At 35.7% G+C, this 17909-nt stretch overlaps 1 protein-coding gene across 12 annotated transcripts in view; it reads right to left on the reverse strand.

Moving 5' to 3' along the window:
• The window catches only part of PTPN4 (protein tyrosine phosphatase non-receptor type 4), a 226082-nt gene that overhangs the window by 132633 nt on the left and 75540 nt on the right, over positions 1–17909 (reverse strand). For all 12 annotated transcript variants that reach the window (XM_045033652.1, XM_011285247.4, XM_045033660.1 and 9 more), the window contains one exon: positions 1496–1603. In XM_045033652.1, coding sequence (XP_044889587.1) covers positions 1496–1603 — 108 coding nt within the window. The remainder of the gene's footprint in view (positions 1–1495; positions 1604–17909) is intronic.

Raw genomic sequence — 17909 nt, forward strand, 5'->3', positions numbered from 1 at the left:
TGCCTGGCTCACAATTTATCTTTCTGGGAAAGGCTGCATAACTGACATTTCTACTCACTTCCATTTTCACATTCATTTATCAAGAAATAATACTACTCAACTAGGCCCTTGTAGAAGCTCCAATCTCTGGTGAAAGCATCAACTTATATGGAAAGTTTGTTTTTATTTCAGTTAATTACAGAAGTACTTCCTTCCACTGACACTAGCTGGCTCTTGCTTTGTTTTATCCACCTCATTCTCATAGGTTTTCATACAAAACCAGTAAATGATGCCAAGAAAAAGTAATATTTAGGAGGCACCTGGGTGGCTCACTTTGTTAAGCATCCAACTCCTGATTTCAGCTCAGGTCATGATCTTGCGGTTTAAGCCCCGTGTCAGGCTCTATATGCTCAGCGCAGAGCCTGCTTGGGATTCTCTGTCCCTATGCTGCTGTCTCTCAAAATTAAATAAACTTCAAAAAAAAAAAAAAGTAATGTTTAACATCTCACAGTTACCTCTGCTTCCCCATATTCCTTTCTGTTAACCATTCATTCAGAGATCTAGGATTCTGACTATGAGAGAACAAGAGTAAGACATGGAGAGAAACTGTACTTTTCATGTAAGAGTTATTTGTATTTTCTATAGCCATTCTATTAACATTCCCTTATAAACCAATTTCTAAAGCACTGAACCAGAGACCCATTTGTCCAGCCTCCAAATTTTTCTAAACTATAGATATAAAAGGTCTCTTTCAAAACACTCTCCTGTACTAATCAAATGAGTATCATTATTCTTTTGTAAAAGACCCTATCTGTATAAGCATATAACTTTTCATAGAATTCAATACTTCTGTTATTCATCACATGCTATCTTCTATTTCTATAATGTGATTTTTTCCAACAAGAAGAATCATGATTGGAACTATTAAAGAATCAGTAACAATCTAAGTAACTTAATGTCCAAGTAACTGTAGAGCTCTAAAATTTAATCTCTATCTCATTTGGGAGGGTCTCCTTTGAATCTTCCTACTTGGAAAATTTACATTTAACAAATAAGGAAATTTGTTAGAAACAGACTGCCATGAATACCACAAAAAACTAATTTCACTTTAATGGAGGCTAATTTATATTAAGACTAAGATACATTAACATTCAAAAATATTTTTATCTTACTTCAATATTTTAATACTGCATTAATATTTTAAACTTTATGCCCAATTTTCTCTCAGTCAAGTAGCATGCATTAGATTTACAGTTGAGTTGTGTGAGATAAATAAACTGGCACTAGATTTATAGACTGACTTATAATTATGAAAACCTTCAAGAAAAAACTTTATTAATTAAAACACCAAGAAAATGAGGAACAAAGGCAGAAGAATTAGCTCTAATCATTCCAATTAAATTCTTAAAACTTTAACTCACTAATCAGATTAGTAAACATTATAAATCAAAAATTCCTTATATTATGAACAGAGAGAAAAACTGAAATGAAATAAAAGAGAACGGCTTAAACTTACTGGGTTGTCTGTGGAATCGTCAGCCAACTGTAAACCAAAATAATCGCGCTCAGTCAAATCAAGATGCTTGAAGACTATATCCAACAAAACTTGCCCCTGATCATGTTTCTAGAAGAAAAGAAAAGGAAATCAACACTGATAGGCAATATACTTTCACATTTTTGAGCTCCTGAATTTTTATCCTCTTCTATTAAATTGGCAACTATTCCCACACCAATGACTTGATTGAGAATAAAGACTTCACATGTTACATAATACTTAAAAAACAGTCGGACTTGGGGTCCCTGATAGGCTCAGTTGGAAGAGCATGTAACTCTTGATCCCCTGATCATTAGTTTGAGCCCCACATTGGGTGTAGAGATTACTAAAAAATAAATAAATAAACAAAAACAAAATACTCTTGACTTTTGTTCAGAAGGTTCAAAGAGCATATAAAAATATGATGACATTAAAGAAAACCTCTGGTTGAAATGGCTTCTGCTTTCAAACTAGTGTCATGGGATTTTGATAATTTTATACTGTTGCCACATTAACTCACATATATATCTTTATCATTTGCCCTATTGGCTGTTTTCTAATTTTTTAAATGTTTGTTTATTTTTGAGAGAGAGAGACACAGCATGAGTACAGAAGAGGCAGAGAGACGGAAACACAGAATCCGAAGCAGGCTCCAGGCTCTAGGCTCTGAGCTGTCACCACAGAGCCTGACACGGGCTCAAACCCACGAACCACGAGATCATGACTTGAGCCGAAGTCCGATGTTCAACCGACTGAGCCACCCAGGCGCCCCTTGTCTTACTGTTTTTATTCTTCCATTTAAATTAGGACTAGAAAGTGACACATTTAACTAAATAAAATCTAGTATTTCTGCATGTAAAATAAAGCCATCAAAAAGCCCCAACAATGATGAAAATTATTTGTAGCAAACTGATAAATAATATTTTAATTATGCAAGTATTCAGAGAACTTTAGAAAAATACCTCCTTTTAACCTCACATTAATTCTATCATGTAGGCATCATTTATTATCCTGCTGTTTTAGTAAAAGCAAGCATAACTTCCCTAAGTTCCACAGTTACTAAGTTGTAGAACAAAGTGCATGACTAGGTAATTTCCTAAAAAAAGAAATGTAATTTGTATGTAAGTGATGAATCACTAAATTCTACACTTGAAATGAGTATTACACTGTTTGTTAACTAACTAGAATTTAAATGAAAACTTGGGGGAAAGATGTAACCAATAAATAAAAACATGAAGAAATAATCAACACATTTGGTAATAAAAGAAATCAAAAGTGGAAAACTATAATGCCATGCCATGAGCAAACAACAATCCAAAAAATCCAATGAGTGAGATAAAAACTACTTATTGCTGCTAACATTACAGATAGATATAATGTGTTGGGAAAGCAATCTGAAAACACTAACTAAGAGCAGTAACAATATTGACTACTTTTGGCATTCTAACCTTAGTGACAAATAATTAAATCCCGGACTATGACGAAACAGCTATACATACCACTATGTTCACTACAGTTTTATTTATATAAGACAAATATTAGAAGAAACATGTTAGTAAATAGTGGTATACCTTACCACTATTTTTTCCTCTCACTAGCTATAGCAGTTTGGAAGCTTCCAGCTACATATTAGAATCAAAACTCAGAGCCGAAACAATGAGGACATGTATGTTTTCAAATAATAGAAAATAAAGAGGTACAAGAGACTCCAGAGCTGGCTAATTCAAGCAGATGCAAGATATAATCAATCACCAGGTTTCTTTCCATCTCTCTTATCTGCATTCCTGGTATTAACTGTCTTTGTAGGCTGTTACCAAGATGGTCATAGCAATATCAAAATTCATACCAATACATGACAATGTTGAAAAGAACAACCTTCTTAGTAAGGTTACTTTACAAAGAGCTATCCTTCGTGTCTTATTGGCCAGACTGGGTCAAAAAGCTATTTGCAAAACTCGTAAATGGCAGAATGTATGTGCTTCAAGTAGTGACTCACAATGGTGGCTGCTATTTAAATAATATAAATATTTTTTATACTGATACAACTCACCTCCCCGACCCCTCTCCCATTCTCATTAAATTGGTCCAGGATGGAGATCAAGCATTACCCACCTTTTTTTTTTTAGGTTTTATTTATGAGAGGAAGAGAGAGAGAGTGAGCGAGCAGGGGAGCGCAGAGGGAGAAGGACAGAAGAGAATCCCAAGCAGGCCCTGCACTGTCAATCCCCAGTGTAAAGCTTGAAGCCACAAACCATGAGACTGTGATCTGAGCCTGAAAACCATGAGTCGGACGCTTAACCAACTGACCCACCCAAACGCCCTAAGCATTAGTCATTTTAAAAAGCTACTAAGGTGAGGGGCGCCTGGGTGGCTCAGTCGGTTAAGCGTCCAACTTTGGCTCAGGTCATGATCTCACGATTCGTGGGTTCCAGCCCTGCATCGGGCTCTGTGCTGACAGCTCAGAGCCTGGAGCCTGTTTCAGATTCTATGTCTCCCTCTCTCTCTGCCCCTCCCCCACTCGCGATCTGTCTGCCTCTATCTCAAAAATAAATAAACATTAAAAAAAATTAAACAAAAGAAATTCTATTTAACTTTTTGAGGTACCACCAAACTCCTTTCCACAGCAGCTGTAGCATTTCACATTCCCACTAACAATGCATGAAGGTTCCAATTTCTCTAAATCCTTGCCAACATTTGTTATTTTCTATTCTTTTGATTGAAGCCATCCAAGTAGGTATGAGGTAGTACTTCAATATGGTCTTGATCTACATTTCCATAATATCTAACGATGTTGAGCATTTTTTTCATGTGCTTATTGGCCATCTGAACATCTTTGAAGAAACGTCTAATCAAGTTCTTTGCCCATTTTAAAAACTGGCTTGATAAACCTTTCTGTTGAGTTTTAGAAGTTCTTTTTATATTCTGGATGCTAGAGCTTTTCTCGATGTATAATATACAAATGTTTTTTCCCATGTGTAGGTGTCTTTTCACTTTCTTGATCATAAACTTGGATACACAAAGTTTTAAATTTCGGTGAAGCCATATTTATTATTTCTTTTGATATTATATCTATGAATTACTTGCCAGGTCCAAGGTCATGAAGAATTACCTATATATTTTCTTCTAAAAGATTAATGGTTTTAGCTCTTAACATGTAGTCTTTTCAGTCTTTTGAAGCTTATTTTTCTGTATGGTAGGTATATATATACCTAGGTAGGGGTGCAGCTTATTTCTTCTACATGTGGGTATCCAGTTGTCTAAGCACCATTTGTTGAAGAAACTATTCTTTCCTCACTGAATCTATCTTGGTAACTTTGTCAAAAAACTGTTGACCACAGATGTACGGAATTATTTCCAAATGTATAGGTTATTTTCTACTCTCAGTCATCAGTTTTGCTTTCATACTATATAGACTTAGTTCTGAAGAATCCTACAATCCAGAAATGCCAATAGTCGCTGATGAAAACAGGCCAAGAAAACCTGCTTGCTCTAGCCAAATGACCAGGAAAAGAAGGGTTTCTAGCAGCACAGAAACCTTACTGACAATGCCAACTCTACTCCTGCCAAACCCAATGGGAAAAAAACAGAGCCCATCTCCAGTAGTGCCGTGGAAATCAAGTAGGGAACTAGAGTTCCATGTGCCTCCTGGTACTAGCAGGGAGCCAGTGGGAAGCCTGTTCTACCTCTGCCAACCAAAAGCCAAGTTCCAAAACACAGTTACCCCTTAGTAGTGGAGTAGTGGTAACAGCAGAAGCTGAGTGTGTTACTGAACTTCCATTTCAGCCTTATGGTAACAGGCAGTGTTTAGCTTCCCCCACTGTTACGGTGACAGCAGGTGAGAGGGAAGCCTAGATTTCCACTAACACACCATCCAGCTATAGCAGGTGGCACCTATCAAACAGAAAGCAGGAGGAGGTAACTAGGAAAAAGAACAGTTAAATCGTGAAATAACAGATACCCATGATAAGCTGCATATAAAACTGACCAAAATTAAAAGAGCAAAAGGTTTTAAAATTCAGCTACAGTGTGGAATACATGCATGGCTTTCAATCAGGTCTCTGGATAAGATACACACAAAGCAGAATAAGGTAATTACACAAAGTTTCTAGAAACTAAATTATCATTAGAACAACCCACAAAAGCAGGCCAGGACCTGTATACTACCAAGGTGACTCCTTGCAATAAAGAAGATCGAATACAATCTAGAGTCTCACAAAATATTCCCCAAAATGTCTAGAATACTACCTAAAATCACTCATCATACAAAGAACTAGGGAAATCTCAACGAGAATGAGAAAAAGCAATCAACAGATGCCAACAATGACATGACTCAGATGTTGGAATTACCTGACAAGGATTTTGAAGTAGTCACCTTACAAACATTTCAATGAGCCATTATGAATGCTGTCAAAAACAAAGAAAGAAAAAGAAAACGAAAAGAAAGGGGCACCTAAGTGGCTCAGTCAGTTAAGCATCCAACTTTTGATCTCAGCTCAGGTCATGATCTCATGGTTTGTGAGATCGAGCCCCTCGTTTGGCTCTGCATGACAGCACAGAGCCTGCCTGAGATTCTCTCTCTCTCCCTCTCTCTCAAAATAAATAAATAAACTCAAAAAAATTTAATTAGAATATTTTTGCAAAGAAACAGAAGATACACAAGAACCAATGGAAATTCTGTAACTTAAAAATATAAAGGCTTGATGTGCTCAGTAGGAGAATGAAGATGATAAAGAAAAGAATCAGTGAATTTCAAGACAGATGAATAGAAATTACAAAAAGAAAATAAACTGTAAGAAAGAAAATGACCAGCCCCTCAGAGGCATGTGAGACAATGGAAAAAAATATAACAGTCTTGTCCCTGGAGTCCCTAAAAGAGAAGATAGTTTTGGGATAATAAAATATTTGAGGAAATGCTAGCTAAAATTTTCACAAATTTGGCAAGAAGTGAAAACACAGACTCAAGAATCCAAGTGAATCCCAAGGAAAATGGTTCCAAACAAATACACCCTGAGACACATCATAATCAAACTACTGAAAACAAAAGATAAAGGAAAAAAATCTTGAAAGCAATATTTACCTATACAAAGTGACAATTCAAATTAAGATAGATTTCTCATCTGCAACCACAAGGCCATAAGGAAGTTGTACATAATATTTTCCACTTGCTAAAAGAAAACAGCTATCAACACAAAATTCTTTAGTAAAAGAAAATATTGTATAGGAATGAAAGATAAATAACATTCTCAGAAAAAGGAAAATTTAAGAGAATTTATCACCAATAGTTCATCACTAAAGGAATACCTAAAAGAAGTTCTCCAACCAGAAAGGAAACAGTAACAGGAAGAAATACGGAAAAATAGAAAAGAAAAAAGAACAACAGAGTGGGAGAAACTGGGAAAAATCTAAAAGCCTATGCTTCTCTTTAGGATTATATTATATTTGATGGCTAAAAGAAAACACTGTAACTTTATCTGACATGCTGCCCAATGTACATAGAGAAAAAAATTAACACAATTGAAAGGGGGAAAAGTAAAGGCCCCTAAAGGCAGGTAGTTTCTATACTTCATTCAAGGTAGTGAAATATTGTTGCCAATATACAGTTGACTCTTGAACAACGGGGATTAGGGGTGCCAATCTCCATTCCTGCCCCACAGGTGAAAATCTGCATATAACTCTCAACTCCCCAAATCTTAACTGGTGACTGAAAGCCTTACTTACTGATAACAAAAAAAGTCAATTAACGTCTATTTTGTGTGTCATGTGTGTTATATACTGTATTCTTATAATAAGCTAGAGAAAAGAAAATATTAAGTTATTAAGAAAATCATAAGGTCGGCACCTGAGCAGCTGACTCTTGATTTTGGCTCAGGTCATGATCCCAGGGTCATGGGATTGAGCCCCACGTCAGGCTCTGCACTGAGCATGGGGCTTGCTCAAGATTCTCTTTCTCGCTCTCTCTCCTTCTGCCCCTCTCCCCTGCTTTCACTCTTTCTCTCCCTCTAAAAATAAAATTTAAAAAAAGAAAAAGAAAATCATAAGAAAAAGAAAATAACATTTATGGTACTATACCATATTTATCGGGAAAAATATCTGCATATAAATAGACCCATGCAGTTCAAACTCATATTGTTCAAATCTCAACTATACTACCATAATTGGTATGTAAAAAATGTAATACCAAGAGCAATCATCAAAAACAGCCATGCAAAAAGACACTTTCAAAAACACTAAAAACGAAATTCTAAAAAAGGTTTACATAACCTATTAGAAAGGCAAGAAAAAAAATGAAAAGCATAATAAACAGAAGCCAAGTAATAAAATGGCAAACCTAAGCTCTAACACACAAATAATTACATGAAAGTACATGGTCTAAATAGATGAATAAAAAGGCAGAGTAGGGGGAAAAACCATGATCTATTATCTACAACAAATTTACTTCAAATATAATGATATATGTAAATTGCAAACAAAGGGATTGAAAAAGATGTATCATGCAAACATTAATTTTAAAAACTATACTTGAAAGCAAAAAATTTTACTAGGGGAAAGAAAAGAACATTACAAAATATTTATGCACAAAAAAACACAACTGGAACACAAATGAAACAAAAACAGAACGGGAAGAAAATCAGAAAATAGAAAAAGCACAAATATAACTGCCAGTGTCAAAAATTTATCAATTGCTAGAATTATTAATAGAAAATTAGCAAGAATATAGAATTCAACAAGACATCAACTAACAACATCTACATGGGACACTCTATTCAACACCAGAATATTCATTCTTTTTGACTGTCTATGGAATATTCATAAGACAGGCCATATCCTAGGTCATTAAATAAACCTTACCAAATTGAAAACTAAAATCAGTGCTCTATAACCATAATAAAACTAGAGCAGAAAACAGTAACAAAGTTAAAAATTAGAAACTAAACACTTGGAAAATAACTCATTTTTAAATACTCCACAGGATAAAGAGGGCTCAGTAAAATAAAAAAAAATACAATAAACTGGAAAAAAGAAAATTCAATATATTAAAAGTTGACTACAGAATATAGCTAAAGCTGTGCTGAAAAGAGGATTTATGACCTAAAAGTTTACTTTAGAAAAAAAGGAAAGGTCTCCAGTCAATAGCCTGAACTCCTAACAAAAACTAGAAAAAGCAAAATAAATAGAAGGAAAGGAGTAAAAATACAGGTAAGACCAGCAATCAATGGAAATCTGGTTCTTTGAAAAGATCAAGAAAATTGAAAAACTTCTAGCAAGAGTATAAAGAAAAAGAGAGAGAACACACAAATTACCAATTACAGAATTAAAAGTAAGGATGTCACTGCACACTCCAAAAACATCTACAAGGTAAGTAAATAGAAGAAACATATCTATACACAGACATTTCACAATTTGGGTGAAATAAATGATTTCCTCAAAAAATAAAACTCTACTAATATTTACCTAGTATGAAATACTTCGAATACCTCTACAATTATTTTTTTCAATGAAACTGTACTTAAAAAAAAACAAACAACAACAACAACAACAAAAAAACACCTCCCCTAAATTGAAATCTCCTGGGCCTAATGATTTCACTGGAGAATTAATTCTAAGAAATATTTAAATAAGACTTAAGAACAAGTCTACTCAACCTACCTCCAGAAAATCAACTCACTCTATGAAACTAGTATACCCAGATATCAAAGCCAAAGTACAAAAAAAGAAAACTACAAATATTTCTCATGAACATAAATGCAAAATTCCTCAAAGAAATATTAGTAAATGGAATTAAGCAACCCTCAAAAGGATTATACACGATGAACAAGTGAGGTCTTCCGGAGACGCAAGTGTGGTTCAATGCTGAAAATCAATCAGGTAATGATGTCCTGAAAGCAATTCCCTTGGCCAACTTCCCAGCAAAACAACTACTGCTAAGGAAAACAAGCAAAAACACAACCCCAACAATTTAAAGCCTCCGGGAATTGTGGTAAGAACATAGAACAAATGAAACAGCATTTATTCAAAAAACTATACTAAGTCTTGCTAAGAATGGTCAGTCTGTGGCCCTTGAGCCATGATCTACTTTCTCTCTCTTCCTCCTAGGCTGATGGTAAGCAAGCTCTACTCCAGGATGGCCAAGAAGAGAAAAATCCCTCTACCCTTAGATAGTAGTCAAGGCATACAGAATCTATGCAGAAGGGGCAGGCTGCCAGCATTCTCAGGCATCTCAACTGTGTTTCAGATTTTAAAACACAGGATGGTGTGGCCAAGAAGCTGGAAGCCTCCACCCAGCCCTCACTCATAGAGCAGAGACTGGTCTCAATCACAGAAAGTAAAAAATACTGAAGCCATGAAGCAGATGGGATTGCCCAGGGTCAGAAGAAAGAGTAAAGAAACAGCTGATGGAGAACCTTGACAGGTACCAAAATCCCCAGCAGGCAGAACAGTGACTGCCAAAGAAGGCAATAAAAACATATTTGGTTAAGTGACTACATAAATGATAGAATGGCCTTCAGAAAATAATTTAAAGTTTATATGGCTTTTATATATGTCACTTAGCAGGCATTCCTGGTCCTTCAGAGGTTTTTCTTTTTTTTTTTTTTTTTGTTTTTTGTTTGTTTGTTTGTATGTTTACTTCATAAGAGGACCAGCTAAACAAGACATCTGAGGAAATCTCTAAAGCACAAGGGACAGTGCATCCTGCATAGATACTAACTGGAAACAGTTCCTTTAAAGATGAAGAAACTGTTCCTGAGGTTCCTGGGTGGCTCAGTCGGTTGAGTCTCTGACTTTGGCTCAGGTCATGATCTCACAGTTGCTGAGTTTGAACCCCTTGTTGGGCTCTGTGCTGACAGCTCAGAGCCTGGAGCCTGCTTCAGATTCTCTCCTGTGTCTCCTCTCTTTGTCCCTCCCCTGTTCATGCTCTCTCTCTGTCTCTCTGTCTCTCTCTCAAAAATAAACAAACATTAAGAAAAAAAGAACTAAAAAAAAGGCAAAAAAAGAAACTGTTCCTAACAGAACTTATCTAGGTTTATTACTAGAAATTTAAGTTGATAACAACTGCCAGGCAAAACTGAGATTCCTGTTGGCAGGCCAAGCACAAGGACAGATGTGTTAGACAAGTTTATAAGAAATACCAAGCAGCAGCACTATAAAACCTATGGCAGAGAAAAATACTCTGTAGGGTAGTACAGTAAAACGGAAACAACAGTCAAGCCAAGTCCTTACTTGGCTAGTTAGTATGTAGTCTTGGGTGAATTTTGTTCTAACTAAGCCAGTTTCATCAACTCAAAACCTATGGGGATAGACTAGTTCATGTGTGTTTTGAGGTGGCAAAGGCCAGATTTGGGCTTCCTGCTTCAACCATAGGAAATGTAACTGGTCTACTACATCTACCCACCCACACATATACATGTGTGTATGTGTATCTTTGTGGCAGAAAAAAACCCAAAAGTATTTCATACTTTAAAACGACTGAAAACAACTGGAGTAGATGATCTCTGAGGTCCCTCGTTTCTAAGGATGCTTTCCTGAACATGGAAAAAAGAAATGTTTACACATAAGAAAAAAGGCAATTATGTTACAGTTAATGCAGGTTAGAAATACTAAAGGGCTGGAGGAAAGAGTTACTTTCATAATGTTTAGGCCAAAGGCATATAATGTGTCTTAACAGTGACTGAAATCCTTCAGATCTCTCTTAGAGTATGGACTTTGATTATATCCCTGGATGGAACATACACAACAGGAATAGATTTTCATTAGGAGTCTAAAGTGAGGAAAGGTTCTTGACAGACAACATAAACTTTAAGAGATAACATAAACACATGGATTTTGAAAAGAAAAGGAGGTAACTTATTGGTGGACAACGTAAAATTTAGTAGTGGCTTAAAGGAGTGACAATAGCTTCTTTTTTCTGCCTGGAACTAATTTATAAAACAGGAGAAGGGGAAACAAATATTATGGTACTCCAAATATAAACTACACCTTCTATAGTTTAAAAAAACTACATTTTTTTCTATACGAAAGTCAAGAGAAAGGTTCTGCATAAAGAAAAATAATCCAAACAGAGTTATGGCTAGCAAAGTTAGTAATGACTGATAACAACAGTGATAGCCAAAGCTTACTGACTACTTGCTATGTCTGACACTTGTAAATGAACATGTAATAATTCACTTCATTATCGTGAGAACCCTCTGAGGTAGGTCCTGTTAAGACTCTTTAGGAGTGCCTGGCTGGCTCAGTTGAAGAGTGGGCAACTGTTGATCTCCAGGTTGTGAGTTTGAGCCCCCAGGGTGGGTGCAGAAATCACTTAAATCCTAAAAAAGACTCTTTAAAGATGAAGAAACTGAGGCAGAGAAAATAAACACAGATTTGCAAAGATCACACAGGTAGTAAGTAGTGGAACTTACATTCTACCCCAGATTATCTGGCTCAAGAGTCCATGCTTACAGCCACCATAAAATACTTTGTTTCATAGAATAATTTTGCCATTATCAACAATGGAAGACTACTTATACTTAGTCTCCTCAGCTGAAAGGAATATTTTTTAAGCTGGGTACACACAATTGCTTTGTATAACCCATATAAAAATGCCAACTTTCCTTTCCAGCAATATGGCAAAGTAGAAAATCTAAGAACTCTCTGCCACAAAATCCCTAGAGATGCTGGTAAAAATGCAATAAACATTCTTTTAATTGTATTGCTGGGTTGAAAAGAAGCCTACAGCAAGGAAAAAGAGGGAAATATAAAACTTAAGAACTGTGCTAGGACTGCCATGGAAAGGCTTCTTAAGGAATAAGCAGTCTAAGTTCATCACATACAAGTGAGACAATTTGAGTAGGAGATGGGCTCAAATAAGGTGAGATACAGGACTAAGACTTTTTCACTGAAACTCCCAACTCAGATGGTGACATTATTTTTTTTTAAGTTTATTTATTTATTTTGAGAGAGAGTGTGTGCGTACAAGTGGGGAGGAGAAGAGCAGAGGAGACAGAGAGAGAGACAATCCCAAGCAGGCTCTGCACTGTCAGTATGGAGCCCAACACGAGGCTCAATCCCATGAACTGTGAGATCAGGACCTGAGCTGAAATCAAGAGTCAGACACTTAACCAACTGAGACACCCAGGCACTCTCGGATGGTAACATTATTAACGAAAGGCAGATTAGTGGGGGACAAAATCCTCCCACCAGCCCAGGATAAAACGAAAGAAGTTTTTCTGCCTCTACCTGGGATCCAGATGAAGTGGAAAAGTTTCCCCTGAAAATTATTCACAACCACAAGGCTGCCCTCACAAGGGTCTAATGTTTGAGTTTATACTGTCTATTGCTTAAAGAACCCCAATGGTGAATAATTATGATCAAATATTAGTTCTGGGTAAAAACAAAACATCCCTCAAGGAATGCATCCTTAACCCAGACTACAAACAATTCTCAGGGATAATGCTTATCTGAAGACAAGGTCACAATTCAAAATTATAAAACACTGGTGGAATCAAGACAAAAGTTATGAAAGCTAATTACATTCTTTTAAAAACTTCAAATAACAGAGCCATAAAGACCATAAACTTAATGATTCAAAGTATTAAAAATATAGGGGCACCTGGGTGGCTCAGTCAGTTAAGTGTCCAACTCTTACCTTTGGCTCAGGTCAGGTTCTCATTCATGGTTGTGAGATTAGAGCCCCACGTCAGGCTCTGCACTAAGCTCCAGAGCCTGCTTGGGATTCTCTCCTCTCTCACTCCTGCCCCTCCTCCAGTCATAGTCGATCTCTCTCAAAATAAATAACACCCCAAATTACTTATAGATGGGTTAAAAAATGTTAACACACAAGCCTCTGACAAAACTGAATTAAGAATTAAAAAAAAAAAAAATTAACAAGAACCACATATAGAGCATATGGATCTAACAATGAAAGAAAATCAGTAAGCTGTTTAAAATTTCACACATAAAAAGCACAAATACCATTACCAAATCTGTGAAGTTCTAACCTTCAAAGAATACAAAATCTCCATCTACCTAAATTTTTCCAATGAATAGAAAAGCAGAAGATGTTACTTACTCTGATGATTCTACTTTAAAAGGCAATAATAACAGTAAAAGAACATATGAAAGTGAATCACATTAATGAATAGAAATGCAAAAATCTCAAATAAAATACAAGCAAACTGAATTTTGGCATCACGACAAAAAATGATTCGAAGATTTTGTGGAGGATTTAATATTACAAAAGCTATAGATAGAATTATTAATTTAGTATTAACAGAATAAAGGAGAAAAAGCATACAAATACCTCCTCATTCAAATGGGGAAAAAATGAAGTAAAACCACATAAACAAATTTTTGCAGTAACAAAACACAAAGAAGGGCATTAGAGAACTATAAAGGGAGTCAATTCAAAAAGAAAAGATGATATTTGTAAATATTTACTCACCCAACAAAGGAGCACCTAAATATATAAAGCAAATACTAACAGACAGGGAAAAATTGACAATAACATAATAAGAGTAGGTAACTTTAATATCCCACTTACATCAAAAGACTGCTCAATTAGACAGAAAATCATAAAGAAAAGACTGACCTTAAACAACACATTAGACCAGATTAACTCAATAGATATATACAGAACATTTCATCCAAAGGCTGCAGAATACACCTTCTTTTCAAGTGCACATGGGACATTCTCTAGGATAACTCACATGTTGGCCCACAAAACAAGTCTCAATAAATACAAGAAGACTAAAATTATACCAAGGATCTTTTCTAACCACAACAGTAGAAGACTAGAAATCAATTACAAGAAGGAAACAGGAAAAAAATACAAACATGGGTAGACTAAACAACATGCTACTAAACACACAATGGGTCAACAAAGAAATCAAAAAAGAAATTTAAAAAATACCTTCAGAGAAATGAAAATGGAAACACAACTTTCCAAAATCTATGGGATGCAACAAAAGCAGTTCTAAGAGGGAAGTTCATGGTGATGCAGGCCTACCTAAAGAAATGAGAAAAATTCCAGATACACAACTTAATTTTACACCTAAACAAACCAGAAAAAGAAGGGCAAAGCCTAAAATTAGCAGAAGAAAGGAAATAGTAAAGACCAGATCAGAAATAAATGAAACCGAGACTTTTAAAAACAAGAGAAAAGATCAATGAAACTAATAGCAGGTTCTTTGAAAAGAAAATCAATAAATCATTAACTAGACCCATCAAGGAAAAAAAAAAAAGAGGGCACAAATAAAATCAGAAATAATGAAGTTACAACTGACCCTATAGAAATATAAAGGATGATAACAGACTACTACAATCAAGTATATGCCTACAAACTGTAAAACCTAGAAGAAATAGTTAAATTCCTAGAAACTCATGACTTATAAAACTGAATCACAAAGAAATAAAAAGTCTGAATAGACTGGAATGCCTAGCTAGGTCAGTAGGTAGAGCAAGCAACTCTTGATCTAGGGGTTGTGAGTTCAAGTCTCACAGTGTTTGTGGAGATAACCTAAAAAGTAAAATCTTAAAAAAAAATTTTTTTTTAATCTGAATAGCCTAATTACAACTAATGAATTAAATCTGCAATTTTCAAACTCCTAAAAACCTAAGGCCCAGGATCAGATGGCTTCACAGGTGAATTCTATCAAACATTTACAGTTAGTACCTATTCTTCTCAAATTATTTGAAAATACTGAAGAGGAAGGACTGCTTCCAAAATCATTTTACAGGGCCAGCAAAACTAAAACCAGACATTCTGCCCATATCGCTGATGAACATAGATGCAAAAATCCTCACCAACTAACAGCAAAGTAAATTCAACAATATATTAAAAAGATCATACACCAGGACCAAGCAGGCTTTATTACAGGGATGCAAGGATAGTTCAACATCTGTATTTCAATCAAAGTGATACACCACAACATCAAAGGATGAAAATCATATGGGCATCTCAGTATATACAGAAAAAGCACTTGACAAAACTCAACATCCATTTATGAAAACAAGTCTCAACATTAGGTGGGTACAGAAGAAACATACCTCAACGTAACAAAGGCTACATGTGTAAGATCCACAGCTAACATCAGACTCAATGTTGAAAAGCTCACAGATTTTACTCTAAGATCAGGATAAGGATAACTACTCTCACCATTTTTATTCAATACAGTACTGGAACTCCAAGCCACAGCAATTAGGCAAGAAAAAGAAATAAAAGGTATCCAAATTAGAAAGGAAGAAGTAATATTGCCATTACTTGTAGAAAACTTAATTCTATATACAGAACACCCTAAAGACTCTACCACAAAACTATCAGAACTAATAAATTCAATAAAGTTGCAGAATACAACAGTAACATATGGAAATTGGTTGTGTCTCTATAAACTAATAATAAGCTATCAGAGAAATTAAGAAGGGCTTCTGGGTGGCTCAGTCAGTTAAAGCATCTGACTTTGGCTCAGGTCATAATCTTGCGGTTTGTGGGTTCAAGTCCTGCTTCAGGCTCTGTACTGACAGATCAGAGCCTGGAGCCTGCTTCAGATTCTGCGTTTTCCTCTGTCCCACTGCCCCTCCCCCACTCGCTCGTTCAAGTGCTCTCTGTCTCTCAAAAATGAATAAACAGGGGCACCTGGGTGGCTTAGTCGGTTGAGTGTCCGACTTCAGCTCAGGTCATGATCTCACGGTTTGTGGGTTCAAGCCCCGTGTCAGGCTCTGTGCTGACAGCTCAGAGCCTGGAGCCTGCTTTGGATTCTGTGTCTCCATCTCTCACTGCCCCTCCCCCACTCATATTCTGTCTCTCTCTCAAAAATAAATAAACATTAAAAAACATTTTGTAAAAATGAATAAACATTTAAAAAGTTTTTTTTAAAAGGAAGGGAAATTAAGAAAACAATCATGTTTACCATAAAAAATAAATAAATAAAACACCTAGGAATAAATTTAACCAAGAAGACCAAACACCTATACTCTGAAAACGATAAGACAATGATGAAAGAAATTGAAGATAAGTAAATGAAATGATATATAATTCTCAAGGGCTCCAAGAATTAATATTGTTAAAATATCCATAATACTCAATGAAATCTACAGAAACAATGCCATCCCCATCAAAAATACCAATGACATTTTTCACAGAACTGGAACAAATAATCTTAAAATTTGTAATGGAACCACCAAAGACTCCAAATAACAAAAGTAATCTTGAGAAAGAACAAAACTGAAAGTATCATGCTCCCTGATTTCAAACTACACTAAAAAACACAAAAATAGACACAGAGATTAACAGTATAGAGAGCCTAGAAATAATCTCAAGCATGTATGATCAATTAATCTTCAATAAATGGTTCTGGGAAAACTAGACAGTTATATGAAAAAAAAATGAAACTGAACCAATACCTTGTGCCAAAAATAAACTCAAAATGAAATAAACAGCTGAATGTAAGACCTGAAACCATAAAACACAGAAGAAAACATAGGCAGTAAGCTCTCTGACATGGGTCTTGGCAATATTTTCTGGAACAGTCTCTTCAGGCAAGGGCAACAAAAGCTAAAATAAACAAAGGGGATTACATCAAACTAAAAAGCTTTTGTACAGCAAAGGAAACCATCAACAAAATGAAAGGGTAACCTACTGAATGGAAGAAGATAACTGCAAATCATACAACCAATAAAGGGTAAAGGGCACCTAGGTGGCTCACCTAGGTTAAGCATCTGACTCTTGATTTCAGTTCAGGTCATGATCTCCCAGTTCACGAGTTCAAGCCTTGCGTTGGGCTCTGTGCTGACAGTGTGGAGCCTCCTTGGTATTCTTTTTTTCTCCCTCTTCTCTGCCCCTTCCCCACTAATGCTGTCTGTCTCACTCACTCTCTTTCAAAATAAATACATAAATTAAAAAAAATAAAAGGTTAGGGGCACCTGAGTGGCTCAGTCAGTTAGGCGTCTGACTTTGGCTCAGGTCATGATCTTGCAGTCGCTGAGTTCGAGCCTTGCACTGGGCTCTGGGCTAACAGCTCAGAGCCTGAAGCCTGCTTGGGATTCTGCCTCTCCTTCTCTCTGTCCTCCCCTCCCCACAACCACCACCTGCTTATGATCTCTCTCTCTCTCAAAATGAATAAACTTAAATAAATAAATGAATGAATAAATAAATAAATAAATAAATAAATGTAAAAAATATAAAAAATAAAAATAAAATCACATTGCTAAGTATTAAAAAAGTCATTACGGTGCATAATGATAAATGGTGCAATTTGCCAAAACAATATGCCATTTCTTAACTTTTATGCACCAAAAAGAGTTCCAAAAATACAAAGTGTAAGCCACAATAAAAAAATACCACTTCACACCTACAAATGGCTATAATTTTCTTTTTAAGTGGAAAATAACAATTGTGGGCAAATTTACGGAGAAACTAGAA

This window comes from Felis catus, chromosome C1, assembly GCF_018350175.1.
Source record: "Felis catus isolate Fca126 chromosome C1, F.catus_Fca126_mat1.0, whole genome shotgun sequence".
NCBI classification, from domain to species: domain Eukaryota; kingdom Metazoa; phylum Chordata; class Mammalia; order Carnivora; family Felidae; genus Felis; species Felis catus.